The sequence below is a fragment of the Acanthochromis polyacanthus genome, chromosome 17 (assembly GCF_021347895.1).
Source record: "Acanthochromis polyacanthus isolate Apoly-LR-REF ecotype Palm Island chromosome 17, KAUST_Apoly_ChrSc, whole genome shotgun sequence".
NCBI lineage: Eukaryota > Metazoa > Chordata > Actinopteri > Pomacentridae > Acanthochromis > Acanthochromis polyacanthus.
The window spans coordinates 3,242,171-3,258,376 of record NC_067129.1 but is presented as its reverse complement, the minus strand read 5'-3'; the positions used below and the strand labels follow the sequence as shown (position 1 = coordinate 3,258,376).

The window sequence follows — 16,206 nt, the reverse complement described above, 5'->3', positions numbered from 1 at the left end:
CACGGAGCAGCTCTAATTGCTCGTCATGCTCGAGCCGATATGCATTGTACAACCGCACACCATGTGAGCTCACAGGAGAGCCGCAGCCTTAAATCATTCATCGATTTAAGTGAACAGCTCAGGCAGAAATACGTTGGACGCTCATGCAGCTCAGGGCCTGGAGCTTCCCACAAGGAATGCCGGGAGTGATGGTGTTCCTGTTTGAGCTGCTCCATTTCAGGTGTTTCTGCACATTAGAAGGTAAACACAAGCTCAGAGGACAGGTTCAGATGTTTTAAGTTGACCTTAAAGCAATAATCCGGTGCCCTTATGTACACAGAAGCAGCTGTTGATGCTCTAATCGTTTCTCCTGCTCACACAAGGCCCTAAAAACACTCCACAGTCATATCTCTGTGTAAATAAATATGCGTTTTAAAGTTCAACTAGAGGTAATATGAAGCATCTGCAATCTGTACACACGTTCCTTTGTTCTTCCAGTTGGTGTTTCTCTGCTGAGCTGGGTTAATATATAATTGAGGGACTTTTGAAGTTCATGGCATATATCTTGCATACATTTTTATTAAAAGTAAAAGAAATAATAATGTTTTTTTATTTTATGTTCCTGAAAATTAGTCAAGAATGACAAGAAATGTGTCCAAAATTACTCAAAACATGTCTAAAATGACTTGAAAATGATCCACAATTACAGAAAATTAATCAAGAATGACATGAAATTTGTTCTAAACGACTCAAAAATTATCCCAAACAAAAAAAAAAAAGATCTAAAATGATGAAATAAGATCCAAGCTGACATAAAATGCTGAAAATGACAAGAAAATTGTTCAAAATTATTCAAAACTTGTCTGGGTCAATCTATTACTGAATGACTTTTGGAGTACATGGGATGTATCTTGCATACATTTTTATTATAATGAAAAAATAATGTTTTTAATGTTAATTATGATCATGTCTTTACAAATTACATATTTTTTTATTATGGGAACAGTCACTTATTAATAAAAAATGACTGGATATCACTAAAATGTCAACTAAATAACCTTCCGAATTTAATAACAACCAATAATAAAATTAACTTATTCAAAAATAGTTTTTAATGTGTTCTTTTTATTGAGTTGAGATAATTATCACAGATAGTTCTTTATTAGCAATATATCAAATTTGATCTTATCTGTGTCCGAGAAATCGCTTTCAACTAAGTTCCCCATTACAAAAAACCTCTTCCCATCAATTCCCTTCACGTTTGTGAACTTGACGCCTTTATTCTCAACTGGTTGAGTTGAGGCTCTTATTCTGAAGGGCTTCCTCTCAAAGCGGACGCGGTGGTAACTGTCATGGCCGCCGGTCTCAATCTGTAGCTGAACTTTCACTTTGTTCTGGAAACACGGCGGTGATGGCGACGTTCTTCGGTGAGGTGCTGTCGGTGTATTCTCGGGCTGTGGAGGAAGAAGAGGAGGACGTTGAAGAGGAAAACGAAGAAGATGAAGAAATCCGCCGAGAACTAGAGCAGAAGAGGTGAGGAACATGAGCTAGCTGGCTAGTTAGCATGGAGACAGACAGCATGAAGGGATGAGATAGTAAATTAGTCACATACACAAACAGAAAACAGTGACATTTATATTTAATAGACAAGTAGATATCTGTGGACCTCATCCTCACCTTTTGAAATTAATTTGTACCACACGTAGCTACTGGATAGACATCAGGCTGAGCTAACTGAGCTAACATGACACATGAAATTTTAGTTTCACTTCATTTCAACGCCCCCTCATGTGACAATAGAGGCATTTCTGTCCTTTTCATGATTGTTTATTAATTTATTTTTAATAACTGACTGTATTGTGGGATGAAATTTGCCTAAGATGTGTTTTAAAGGTTAAAAGCCTGAAAATGAATTCATATTTGGTGGTCAAGCTCAGGACTGATGTTGGTTAAAAATTAGTGACAAAATAATATTATTGTAAAATGTTTTGATGGTACTTTTTTCATGATTCCTTTTTGTCCTTAACATCTTAATAGAGCATCAGACTGCATGTTGTTGGTAGTCATTGACAGGTCCCAGACTGTGATAATCAAATAAATAAATACATATAAATATGTAAATAAAAAACACACAGTTAGCACTGATTATTCTGGAAAATTTTGTATATTTTTGGTTTTATTTTTCTTATTAAACAACAGTGGCACCATGTTAATAAACTGACATTTGAAAAGGTTAAAATTCTGAAAACTATGAAAGAATATTTAATGATTATGATCAGGACTGATGTTGATTAAAAAAAAATCTAACTCAGTGAAAGTGGAAAATGATATTAATATATAATATTTTTTGATGTTATCCTTCTTTGCAAGAGGTCCTGTGTGTGACTTTTAAAGAATCCTGGAAATGAAGGAATACTTGCTAGTTGTCATCATTCAGGACTTGATGTTGGCTAAAAATCAAACTCGGTGACAGCTGAAAATTTGATTATTATAGAATTTCTTTGGTGTTTTTTTCATAATGAGTTTTTGTTCTTAACGTCCTATGAGTTCTAAAAAAAAATTTGACGGCACTAAACAATAATAAAACAGACAGTTGTTGCTAATCTGTAATAATCAAATAAATTATGAAAACATAAATATGTAGAAATAACAACATCCAGTTAGCAGTGCTTATTCTCAGTGATAATATATTTTTTGGGTTTATTTTTATTCTTAAACAACAGTGGTATAATGTCAGTTAATTTGCATTTAAAAGGGTTAAAATCCTGAAAACTAGTGATTAAATATTTAGTAAATTCTACCGCTCACATGTATACTTCTTTTATGGACTCGACTATAATATGAATTTTTTTTTAATTTTTGCGTAGTTGTCTTTTTTTAAAGACAAAATAATTTTTTGAGACCGTATGACAATATTAGAGGGAAAATCAACTCATAAATGTTGTGACAGGAACTTCCAGCTAGGGACAGTTTTATTTAGATTTTTCTGTCAGAATAGATGGAGACCATGGATTTAACAGTCTTTAACAAAATAATCTGGAGCAAAACGTACAATATTTTCATCTAAGTTAAAAGTTATAATTAATTGAGTCGATGTACTTCAATATTTTCTGACACTGATGGCAGCAACTACCTCCTCTGCAACATTAAGCTAAACGGTATGCAGGAAAAAGATACTATTTTGTTTGAAATTGCAATGTAAATATAATATCACCATCGAATATTCGGGTGCAGCCCTACAAAATTCTAGTAATTTTTGACAAATGTGAAGATTTCTGTATCATTGTGAGATAGCGGCGCGGTGTTACTGTCACCATGACAACAAGTGAACACTACATCACATGATTGTGATCCTACTACAAATCCACCGCTGAGGACTTATCAGGACTTTTCTGTCGGAAATGATCAAAGAAACAACTGATTAAATTGTCTCATCAATTCCCGCCTCCCGCTACATATTTAGGTCACGTGATTTAGTATCTGCACATAAGGTACACATGTATAACACACACCTGTGCTCAATACAAGGCCATTTTTTATTAGAAATTCATCCATCGGAAATGATGCAACGACTGAGCATCCTTGGAGGAGTACTGCTCTCTGTCAGTGCTTTTCTTGTTATAAAATATGAAGAAAACTTGCTTTCCAGACCCACATGGAAACACTTGGCTTTGCTTTTTATCCGTACCGGTCATTTTCTCCCACAACACACCTGCATTTCTGTCCTTCCAGCTAACTGCGGACACCTGCACTTAGTCCCAGGTGGAATTCAGCAAATATCCTAAAACTGTTCCTCTTTCTCTGACCCACATCACCATTCATCAGGGAGGTTGGTCTGCACTGGAGTCCTGAAGTCTCCGAGGCGCTGAGGTCTGGAAACAAGCTGCAGTGCTCCGACTTCATCCTGGCTGTGGGACACAACGCTGCCAGTGAGTAGCTGCCAACTCGCCTGTACGCTACATCACCTGTGATGGGTCCATTTAACCGCACACCCAATATTATTACAGAACAAATGAATCTTTAATGATTGCTGTCTCGAAATTGGAACATAGTGGAGTCCGCAGAGCAGATGATAAACTGTGCAGCCAACAGGATATGGTGCTAAAATCCTGCTGTTAGTGTCATACAGGAAACCATGAATGATACAGCTGGTTATTGTTATTCTTTATCAACTAATCTGTTGATTATTTCATCTGTATGTGTCTAAAGCAGAATAGTATGTCTATATACAATGTTTGATGAATGATCTAAAACATAAAAATATTCAGTTTACATCACACTGGACTAAGAAAAGCCAAAATTCATCACAGGTGAACAGTTAATTGCTGAACCCTGTAAGACCCAAATATAGGAAAAAAAAGGATCTACACACACACACACACACACACACACACACACACACACACACACACACACACACACACACACACACACAAAAATATAGAAGAAAATGAGCCAAAAAATAGAACAAATACAGAAAAAATTGCAATAAAATAAACAAACATAAATATATATATACTTACATAAACCCAAATATAAAGAATTAACAAATACAAAAAAAATAAAGAGTATGAGTAATAATAATAGTATATTGTCACGAGGGCAGTGGTGAACCCAAGCTGAGAACACACAGACTCACAGCAGGACTGGGTGGAAAACCAGGATTTATTTAAGCACAAATTATATCAAACAGGAAGAACTAAGGGGGAGATGAAGAACTAAACCAAAGGAGAGAAGGTCGATGAAACGGAAGCCAGGAATAAACTGACTCACAAGACGGGGCTGGACTAAAGGGGAGGGGGCAGGAGCACAGCACCGGTGGTGGCAGAGAGTGGCTGTGGAGGTCTGGGAGTCTGGAGAATGTCTGGGGGGAGCTGGTCCCCTGAGTGAGGCTTGGTGGAATCTCAAGGCAGGCCGGGGAGTGTCTGAGAGGTGGTAGGAAGACTAGGCTGGGGAGAATCCGGGAGGGGGTCCAGATGTAAGGCAGGGCAGGAATGCAGCGTGGGCCAGCGGATGATATCTGAGCTGAAGCTACAATCTGGCAGCAAGTGGAGAGTGAAGCCAGTTCTTATTGCAGAGGAGGAGATGTCAGGTGTGCTGTGCCACAGCTGCCTGGAGTTCTACTGATGAGCTGATTAGCTGCAGCTGCTGCAGAGGGCAGAACAGTGGAGCAACACAAAACAGGAGAGAGAGGGAGAGAATGAAGAGACAGAATAGGGAAGAAACAGAAAAAGGAGGGACAGGGAGAAGAGAGGGAGGTCAGGTGGGGCTGATGCAGAGACCAGGGAGGTGACGGTGACATATATAAACCCAAATATAGAAGAAAATGAGCAAAGAAGAAAAACAAATGCAGAAAAAAATGAACAAAGATTTTTGCACAAATTTAGTGTGTGTGTGTGTATAAAATAATTAAAAACATAAAACTCCTGTTGTGTTTCTGCAGCAGTGGGTTTTACAGGTTAACAAAATAGTATCCAACAGGTCTGAACCATTTGGGGAAAATATCTAATTGTAATTTTTCTGAGCGATATTTGATGTGATTTGCATTTTAAATGTCTTAAAGTCATGCTGCACTTCAATAATATTTTATAATATATCTGATTATGTAAAAATTATAGAGCTTTTATAGGTTTTAAACACATAATGGAGCATTAGAATAGAATACTTTTTATTGTCGTTATACACACACAACAAAATTAAATGACAACTCTTGTGATGCAAAGTACAAATAAGAATATATATACATATATACATATATATATATATGTATGTATGTCACAGCATTAGATATCAGAGAAGAGTGACTGTCTAATTTATAAAACCACTGAATCGTCAGTTTAAACTCTGGGTCATACCGTGGATCATAAACTGCCTTTGTGATTCTCTAATTGCACTAATTAAAATTGCGGTTTTCATTTGAAATCTGTTAATTGTTCAGTTCGGTTTCTGTTGATGAACTGGTAGATTAGTCCGCTCGTTGTTTCAGCTCTGGATTTTTTCCTCAGCTCTCACACAGAATGTGCTGTCGCCTGCTAAACAAAGCAAACAGGAGTTCATATAAATGCAAATTTCACCGTGTCACAAAGGTAAACTGTGAAAAAGGAAAAGGCTGCGTCCACGTGTGAGCGGTTGTTGAATACTGAGAGGATCTGTCTTCGCAGGCTTCCTGTCAGCGTACGTCCTCAGCTCTGCAAACTGGGACGCCGTCGGACACGCATCGGTGTGGAACGAGAGGAGTCGGGCTGTAACCGGGCAAAACAGCGAGGAGTCGGCTTGTGTTTTCCACCGACGCAAGGACAACCCGTCAGTGAGTGACAGACGCAGCAAAAAAAACCCAAAAACAGCTCCTCAGAATGTGCCTGCTTTTGATTAACGCCAGAAAGCACCTGGTAGAGGAGAAACTCGGTTTAATGAGTTCGCTCCTGTTTTTCTATTTATTTCTCAAGTGCTGTTTACTGGTTTATATAAGGGCACGTTTTAACGGCTGGCCCGGTTTGTTGTCGCACTACAAACAGACGGCAAATAAAAGGGAAAATCTGAATATATCACAGGGGAATGCAAAGTAGAGATGATGGTTTGTAGAAGTCATTTCAACGTCTGCGTCTTTCGGCTCCGTCTCACATTATCATAATTGTATCATAATTGATCTGACGTGTTTTTGCTGCAGTGCTCTTCAAGAATAAAGCAAGAAACCTCGCAAAAGTTGGAGAGGAGGTCGTTACACGGAGGATAAGTGAATCCTGGTAATCTTTTGTCGGCTGCATAAACTGTCAGAAGTCAGAGTTATAACCGAGCGGCTGATTGTGTGTGCGTCGTCCACACGTGATTTAATCAAGATAAACTCTGTGAACGGCCGTGTTCGATGGCACCACGGCTGCAGAGGAGGCTTCAGATTTATCATGAGTGTCCCGCCGCCGAGATTTAATGTAGAGGAGGAACACGGGAGCAGCTGTGGACAGGAGATACTGCAACAATCACATGCTTTCATTTAGACGATCATCGATTCAGAGAAAACCCTGTCATCACACCGTCTTTTTTTTCCTTTTAAAGCTGATTTAATTGCATTTGGAGGTGTGTTTTGGGGCGTTTTTGCCTGATTGAATGCAGCGAAGGTCTGTGTTCACACATGATGAGGGAATCTTTGTGTGTTTTAGAGCTGCAGCTTCAATCAGTCAGCGGAAATCATAATAGGAATAATGTGTTTTCATAATCAGTTTATTGTTTTAAGTCAAGCGAACATTTGCAGGTTCTCAAGTGAAATGAAAATGTATTTTTTCTGGTGTTTTATAGACCAAACAATTAGCTGACTAATGAATGGAAAAGGATCTTTTTATTAATCAGTATTAGAATTGATGTTTGGTTGTCTAATCCAGCCCACGCACCGCTAGATGAAGAACGTTTATTTCAGATTGCTGCGCATTTTTCCATAGGGTTCAATTTGTCTTTTTTGGACATATAGTTCTGTCTTAATTAAAGAGCGTCACTCTTCAATTTGAGCACGATTTCCCGTTTTTACATTTGAATATTGTAGTATTCTCCTTTTTCACAAAGTAAATAGAATAATGAAGATGGAGGATCACCTCCACGTTCTTCAGGAAAACCTAAAACCATCAGCATAAGGTTGATCTTGGACACAGTTGGATGTTTCAACCAGACAATGAGCCCAAACACACATCAGACGAGGTAAAGAAATGGTTCCATCAGGATGGAATGAAGGTTCTAGTCTGGTCTCCCCAAAGTGCTGACTTAGAACCATCAAGAACCTGAAGAACCAATTCAGAAAGACGACAAATTTAGTGGAGCTGCACCATAATTGGTGCATTTCCACTCAGAGGAGTTGAAGATAAACCAGAAGATGGGGGCATCAGGGTAAGAAGAGAGGCAGATGAAGTGTTGAACTCTTCATGTCTAGAGCCTATCAGCCTGTGGGGGTTAGGGTTATGATCTGGGGTTGGTCAGGTTCACCAACGTTATGTTCCCAAAGAATGAAGAAACACCTGAAGATACTGAATGAGCAGGTCTTTCCATCAGTGGAGGTTTTCTTCCCTGATGGGATGAACATGTTCCAAGATGATGATGCCAGGATTCATGGGGCTCACATTGAGAATGAGTGGATCAGGGAGCAGGAGATGGATTGTTCTCCACAGAGTCCAGACCTCAGCCTCATTGAGAATCTTTGGGATGTTCTGGAGAAGACTTTGATCCGACTCTCCCATCATCAGAATAAGACCTTGGTAGAAAATGAATCCATCTCTGGACAGAAATAAAAGCAGTGAGGTTGCAGAAGCTTATCGAAACGATGCCACAGTCACTGAGTGCCGTTCTCAGAGCTAAAGGCGGTCCAAGAAATCATTAGAGTACGACTTTTTTTGGACAGGCAGTGCATGTGAGGTGGCAGCAGCACATCTGGAATCATGCTGCTTGGGAAACCTTGGTAGGGTTGTCCAATATAAAACAAGAAATCATGCATTAGGATGGTATTATCCTGTGATAATTTGTCTAAATGACTTCAACTGAAACATCTTTTCTCTCTTTCTCATCTCTCCCACCTTCTCTGTGGGCATCAAAATACCTCCCAGTCGTAACTGAGCCGTTAAAACGGAGCTCCATATGTTGCTTCTGTTTTGTTTGTCTTTCATTATCATATCAGGGTTCTGTCTTTGATAGGCCTGTCATGATTGTTCCATAATCGCAGTTATTTGAGCTCTTTTTGCATAATCGTTTCCATTCATCTGCGTAAAAACAGCTGCCTCATCCCCGTCTTCTGCTGTGGTTTAAAGGAGCATCTGAGTTTCTTCACTAACTTTAGCTTTTCTTTTTTTCTGGCTGCTTGTGTGATCATGATTATGTTATTTCAACAAAGATGGACTCATAATGCTGTTTGTACAACTTAAAATCGATCTGTCCAAGAGGTATTCATTAGTTTCTTGCTCTGGGAAAGTGGGAAAAACAGTAAAACTCTCCACAACTGCTGTATTTCTGAATGATTAGCTAAATACAGTTCTACAGTATAGAATAATCCTGTTTGGAGCCGACCTGAAGAGATCCACCTGATGCTTCGAAATCCTCTGATTTAAGTTTAAGGGCATCAATCTAGGGAGGTTTAAAGTCTAACATTTGACTGACTGCACTTCCATGAGCGTCTATTGACACCACAGCACACACCGTTTGGTTTGAAGCCAAATGAAAAAGCAGAGACCAGTAACCTGAAAGAGGCGATTTGTTGGATTTACAGCAAAAAGGTGGTAATTAAAGAGGCTGATGCTACTAATCTAAAACTAATAAAGGCGTAAAATGAAAAGATAAAGACAATTAAACTGTTAATTGCAGTTATTTGTAGGAGAATCTATCGTGGCAGCTTCAGTCTTTGAGTTGGATGTTTGTGTCTTCAGTTTGTTGCCTAAACTGTTTGTTGTCCTTTCCCTAAAGGTTTTGATCTGCCAAGTGACCTGCTACCTTGCAGAAGACCAGCTCTTTCAGTGGACAGAAAAGGTACATTTATACCTATAAATCAGCTGGATGACTTATTGTTTTATGCTGGGATGCAGAGACCTTTACAGCTGAGAATGATTTGTTTTCTTTAAGTCCTGAAGCCCAGAAATGTGGCAGCAACAGAACCATGGTGTAATTGTGAAGAGCACAGTAATACCATACAGATATCTAATATCGAACAAGCATAGCAGATATGATCAGTAGGGCTGGACCCGAATATTCGTTCGCTACGGCACTATCCGGATATTAATTTGGCATCCGAATATTCGCCCCTCCCTTCCGTCTGACGTCACCGGGCGGAAAGAATATGCAGCGTTACTGTCTTCCCTCCGCCTTCTGCCCACATCGGCTCATCTCGTCGTGTGATTACATATAACATATACACATATGTCTATGTGATCACTCCCTCCTCCCCCCAGACGAAAATATTCGGAGCTCGTCTCTTCCCTCAGCCTTCGGCTCATCCCGTCGTGTTCTTCGGCTCATCTCGGCTCCTCCATTCGTGTTTGTAAACACCACCCGAATGGCCGGGTTGCTGCAGACTCTGACGTCACGCTTCACTTTGTTGCATAAACACAAGACAAGATGCTGAAGACCGGTGTTTGGGAATTCTTCAGTTTAACTAAAGACTAAACGAGGGCAAAATGTGGACCTGGGAGACCAGATGAACTGATCCGAATATTCGGGCCGTCTCCGCCGCCACCGCGCGCAACCCCACCCCCGGTCGGACGTTACGGGGCGGAACAAATATCTGGATATTCGTCTTCAATAGGGCCCGAATATTCTGAGTCCAGAAACCACTATTCGGGCCAGCCCTAATGATCAGAAGGTTTAGCTATTTCAGACCAAACAGGAGAAAGACAATGTGTGCTTCATGAATAAATGTGTTATTGTTGTTATTTCTTGGCTCAGATGATTAGAAATGTGAGTGTACATTTCAAACATTGATTGCCACGTCATTACGATTGCCAAACATGCAGACATTTCTCAGGCTGATCATCGTGGTGGAGGTGTTCTCTTTGACTGTGTCTCTCTGTTGTAGGTGTTTGAGTGTCTGCAGCACAGAGAGCTGAATGTGATCGTGCTGTCAGACGGCTCGGTGGCTGATTACAAGACAGCCGACTATCTGTGCAGCAGCTCGGCTCCGTTCCTGCGTTCTCTCCACACCGATGCTTTCAGGGATCGGCCTGTCTGCCAGCCGCTGGAGCAGCCCAACATCGTTACTGGACTTCCATCTGCAGGTACGCTCAACTCCAGCTTTTTTCTCTTCCTCTCTCCTGTTTGCAAACAAAAAGAATGATCGATAGAAGAACGCTTTGGTGTCGGATGCATCATGGAAAATCGGTCTTAGTCCACAAATGTAACCACAAACGCAGCAAATTTACATTTCATCTTTGCCGAGCTGCGGCTAACGACACACTCATGGCTGGGACTTTAACGCGTTAATTTCACGTTAATCTCAAAAGAACACTCGGAGTCATCTCTCAAGTCAAAGCAAAAGGAATCAGTATGCACAGAACACAGTCTGAGCACGTGACTGACAATATGTGGAAACAGTTTAGCTTTTATACAATGACAGCATGATTTCATAAATGACACAGAAGATAAAAAATGGCAAAAACAAGAAACAAAATTACACAAAGATGAGACAAACGACAGGAAACAAAGCAAAAAAAGAGACAAAAAAATTTCCCAAAAAATTACAAATCGAAAAAAAACAGACAAACCACAAAAAATGACAAAAGTAAGAAACATAATTACAAAAAATCAGACAAATGGCACAAAAAGAGACAAAAATAAAGTTTTAAAGCAACAAAATAATGAGACAAACAAAAACAAGACAAAAAATGACAAAAGTAAGAAACATAATTACAAAAAATGAGACAAATGACACGAAACAAAACAGAAAGAGACAAAAAACTTTAAGTTTTAAAGCAACAAAAAAATGAGACAACAAAAGCGAGACAAAAAATTACATAACCGACACAAATGAGACACAAAATGACAAAAACAATACAGAAAACAATGAATAAAGCAAAATGACAAAAGACACAACAAAAATGAGACAAAATATGACAAAAACAAGACACAAAATGTCAAATTTATTTATTTATAAAGCACCTTTAAAAGCGACCACAGTGCTGTACATAAGCATAAACAGCAAGATTCAAAAATAAAACTAAGATAAAAACAATAAGAACTAAAAGCAGACTGCACAATAAAACAAAAACAATAAAAAAAATGGAATTTGATTTATCTTACTTCTACGTGAATCTAAGGACAGAATAGGATAAAATACAGCCGCTGTTTGTTGTTTCTGCTCTCCCAGTGTTGTTTTTAAGGAAAAGTCATCCTCTAATTAACATCCTTTGTGCTCACAGCTGTTATTTTACGCCTCATGTTTCTTATTCTGAAAGCATCTTCAAGTGGCCTCCATATAAAGTCAATGATAACAGCGGGCTTGTTTGCCAGCTATGCTAATGAGGACAAACTATTGGACGTCGTCTCAGACATCGTTTGATATCAGACTGTTCTGCCTCGTAGCTGAGAGGATAAATATTTTGAAAGTGATGTAGAATATCTGAGAGCCAAACTGCATTCTGAATTCTGTTTTCCTTCACATAGAGAAAGAGTTCCATCTTAACTGATGCAGAAAAGGCACACAATGGTGCATGAAATTAAGTGTTTCATGCTCGTGTTTACTTTAAAATGACCCCCAGACCCTTAATTTAAACCCCAAAGTTCATTAGAAATCCACTCCCACAACAACATGTATCATGAAGGAACTCCCAGTTCTTTTCAGTAACACACACCCTCAGACTTTCTCTTCACCGTCTATAAATTAATTAACTAAACTTGCATAACAACGGTCTGTTTGTTACCTGGATGTAAATGAAAACGTGTAAAAATTAGATAAAGTGCTCCTTTACAAAATGGCAACAACTTGCACGGAATGACTCGGAATGTGTCCAAGATGTGACTAAAAACATCTCCAAAATGTCTTGAAATGTTTCCAGAATTACTCAGAACTCGAGGGAATTCAAGACCTGAATTAAAGGAGTTAAAAATGAAGCAGAACAACCAAGAAATGTCAAAGATGACGTCAAAATCGACCATTTTAAAAACAAATTGTCTGACCTACCTGAAACACATCCAATCAGTTTTCTATAACCAACTTATTATGGGGTTCCAGCAGTTTAATGTAGAGCCAGTCATTGGTTTTCTGGATGTGTTTGTTTAGTTTGTCTACAATGAGGAAGAAATTTACCAAAATACTTTTCCAGATTTCCCCCAAGGCTTCCCACAATTACAAAAAACAACTTTTAAATTGTCCAAAATACCTGAAACCTTATCGATACTTAACAAAAAACTGAGTCAAAATAGTTGAAAAGGACTCAGATGTTAACTAAAATGACATGGAGTGTTTTATGGACTGAAACTGCAGCTTCATCCCGGTTTGATTCTCTCCTCTCTCTGCTGAAGTGTCCTTGAGCGAGCCACGAGTCCCCGTTTGCTGCTGGAGTGCGTACGTGGGGACAAACAGAGTCGCTTTGGACAAAAGTGTCTGCCAACCGAATGAAATGTAGCGCCATTAGGCCCGTCTCCACTCCCAGCACACGTAGTCCTGCATCCTGATGTGGTCATTTTGGAGTCGGGGCACTTAGAGACATTGAGCCCAAACAAACAGATGTTTTATCAGGATGAAGAACGTGAACCTGCATCCACACGCCTCCTTTTATTGTGCCGTCGCCAAATTAACCTTGCATCCTTCTCCTTTGTGCTGTTTCATCAGTCCTGAACCACTGCCAGGTCCACCGTGTCGCCGCCGTTGTTTACCAGTGTTACAGTGATGTCATCGGCCCCGACTCTGTCACCATGGAGACCTATAAGCTTGCACTAACCAGGCTTGGCAGGTCCATACAGGTGAGACGCTTCTCTTTGTGTATATGAAGGGGGAATTTGGGAAAGGTCACAAAGGAAAGGATACGTACAAATGTCCAACATTGCCAAATTGCTCTTCTGGCTGAACCCCAGTAGATGATGTAACTGCAGCTTTTAAAGGAGGAACTACAGCGGGACGGGATAACAGTGCACAGATACCTGCGTTAAACTTCCCAAATTTATTAATTAATATGATAGAAAGAGTTTTGAGAATCACAAATTATCTAAAATTATATGCTTAAGTATGCAAATGAGGGTTTATATGGTCTAAAATAACATATTGGCAGCTCAAAATTCTTGTTTTTTTTATTTAAAACTTCTTTAAAATCGCTTCTTAAAATCCGCCTGCTTTTTTTTAAGTTTACTTTTAGCTTTGATTAATTTTAATGTTCTATTCTGTATTATGTTCTGTTTATTTTAGACCTTCTCTCTTGCTTTATTTTACTTTTAGCTGCCTGGTTCTTTAGTGTGATGTCATCTAATTCTTTACTTCTCTTTTTTAACTTCTAATTTTAACCCTCAATCTTGTGCCTAGCTCTCTTGTTTGAGTATGTAATTATTCATTTAATTTATTGTCATTTTTACTGCTCCAGTTTGTCTCCTGTACCTCGGTGTTGCATGTTTTAACTGTCAAAGCACCATATGAATGCTGTTCTTAAGGATGCTGATAATAAAAAGTTATTATTGTTGTTGTTGACGTGATAAAGTCAACATTGTTCACAGAGGGAATTTTAGATATCCCCTTTTATCCCTCTGTGAATCAGAATATGCTGTCAACAGCCAGAATCAATCAATTTTAAGCTTGTTTTTAAGAATAAAATGTTCCATAAACTCTTAAGAAACTCGCCTGTAAAAACCTGCAGATTGTAGATGGGAGTAAAACTGGAACGTTTTTGCATCCAAGTGCTCCTGAAGTGGAGATTTCTGTCCGGCCTTTAAAGATATGCATCACCGTTCAAATCTACAGACACAAGGAGACAAAATGCTGTAAAACAAACACCTACATGTGTGTTTTTGATGTTTTCTTTCCACGATTAGAACGAAAACGGTTCAAGGAAGCAAAGCAAAATCTAAAAATTGACCACCGCATGTGTTGCCTCCAGTGTCTCGTCTGATGGGAGTACAGCTGTTGTATTTGAGGAGCTGCTGCTTTCAAAAATGTTCTGTACTGCCATCTGATTTTCCTCTTCAACAACATCCACAAAGAACACGTGAGCCTCCTGTGACGGTTCTCTTAGGCTTACGTTTCGCCGACCAATTACTTCAGCTGCGTTTCCCGGAGATCACGTTTTTGTGCCTCGGTTTGGTGAAGTGGATGCCTCTAATTACTACAACACCCGGGAGACTGGAGGGCCGTTGCCATGGCGAAGAGGCCAAATCGGAGCAGAACTGCTGCCAAATGAATCCAAAATGAACCCAGAATTCAAAGGTGACGTGATGCAAGCGGCAGATTGTTCTCCGTTATCTGCAGCTTCCACCTGCTGACGGCGACACGCGCTGCAGTTCGGAGCTTTTGGTTTGACGTCTTCTTGCCAGAGCGCACCTTCAGGCTCTTTGTTAAGCTTCTGTCACAGTTTCGGGGGCTTTTATCAAAGAATTTTCCAACGCAGGTGTTTAAGGGTGGATGGACCGGGAGAGTTTTACGTTTTAACTGTGACTTTAGTTCATTAGTGTGTTAAATGATGACTTTTCTGAGCAAGGTTGAAGGGTTTTAAAACATAAAAACTCTCTAAAATGCAGTTAATCTATTGATTGATGTTTCTGAAACCACATGAAATCACAGCTCAATTGAGTTTTCAAAGAATTGTGCGCAAAAATGCTCATTAATATCTGTTAAAATGTACCTGGAATGTTCCATCGTTATGCAGATTTTTCCACCGTTTTAACTCCTCCTATTTCTTCTGCTTCCCCTCAGTTGGATCCGTCTCCCAGCACAGACGTCCTCCGCAAGTTTGCCAGAACCGCCGACATCCAGAGTAATCTTTACATCTGAAACTGTCCATACTTCACTCTATTTTCATGTGGTAAATGTTTTCATTTTCTAAATAAAGGTAATAAAATCTCATCTTAATGATTTAGTTTGGTCTGTCTGTAAAGAATATGTCAGTCTGATTTATAATGTGTGAATTTATGAATGAATTAAATGCATACTGAGAGAATTAGTGCATCTGTAAACCTTTCCTGTCTATGTAGGTGTTTCTTTAGGGCAGACAGGAAGAGATTATGTAAAAAGGTTAAAAATAGTTGCATTTACTTAAAAGCTACAGATTTTGTAATGATTGAAATCTCTCTGATTCTTGAATTAAAGAACACTATTAATACTTTAATATCATTTTCCTTGTGGAGAGCCGCTGACTCGGCCCGCCACTTTGATTCACAGTGAAATGTTTTATAAAATGAAGTCTGAATGTTTTTGGACTGATTTAATCTTACAGCAGATCAAGATTTGGAACTTTACTTTGTGACTAAATAGCTTCAAAACTCAGACTTGTTCTAGTTTCTTTTTAAAATAGATTTCCTTTATGTGATTGATATGCCTCCTTGCTTGATAGTAACAGAGATATATTTATTTGTCAACATTGTGAAAATTAACTCAATTGTAGCCACTGTTGTTATAGTTATGTTGAGTCTTTATTAGTAGGTAGTAGCTCAGGTTAAAATGAAGTACATTTTTCACCTGTCAGATCTTCCAGATGCCTAGTGCAGCTTGTGTACAGAGCAGAAAAACTTAGACGTAACAAAGGCTGCTAAGAATAGCAATGCCTATTAAACTGTGTCACTAAGATCACTGAA

The 16,206-nt window shown here is 39.1% G+C and overlaps 1 protein-coding gene across 1 annotated transcript; it reads left to right on the top strand.

Annotated features, from left to right (window-relative positions):
• The first annotated feature begins 1,284 nt into the window (after positions 1-1,284).
• On the top strand, positions 1,285-15,484 carry psmg1 (proteasome (prosome, macropain) assembly chaperone 1). The gene is made up of 7 exons (XM_022194347.2): positions 1,285-1,512; positions 3,805-3,908; positions 6,141-6,286; positions 9,409-9,471; positions 10,514-10,712; positions 13,265-13,395; positions 15,329-15,484. Exons 1-7 carry the CDS (start codon positions 1,391-1,393, stop codon positions 15,404-15,406), a joined length of 843 nt encoding a protein of 280 aa, XP_022050039.1. The 5' UTR covers positions 1,285-1,390; the 3' UTR covers positions 15,407-15,484.
• The last annotated feature ends 722 nt before the right edge of the window (positions 15,485-16,206 follow it).

Excerpts from the sequence above, each read along its gene's own strand:
- psmg1 (XM_022194347.2), top strand. The coding sequence starts at position 1,391 with ATGGCGACGTTCTTCGGTGAGGTGCTGTCGGTGTATTCTCGGGCTGTG. Across the intron at positions 6,287-9,408 it reads GACGCAAGGACAACCCGTCA|GTTTTGATCTGCCAAGTGAC; the intron begins GTGAGTGACAGA and ends CTTTCCCTAAAG. Across the intron at positions 9,472-10,513 it reads TCTTTCAGTGGACAGAAAAG|GTGTTTGAGTGTCTGCAGCA; the intron begins GTACATTTATAC and ends TCTCTGTTGTAG.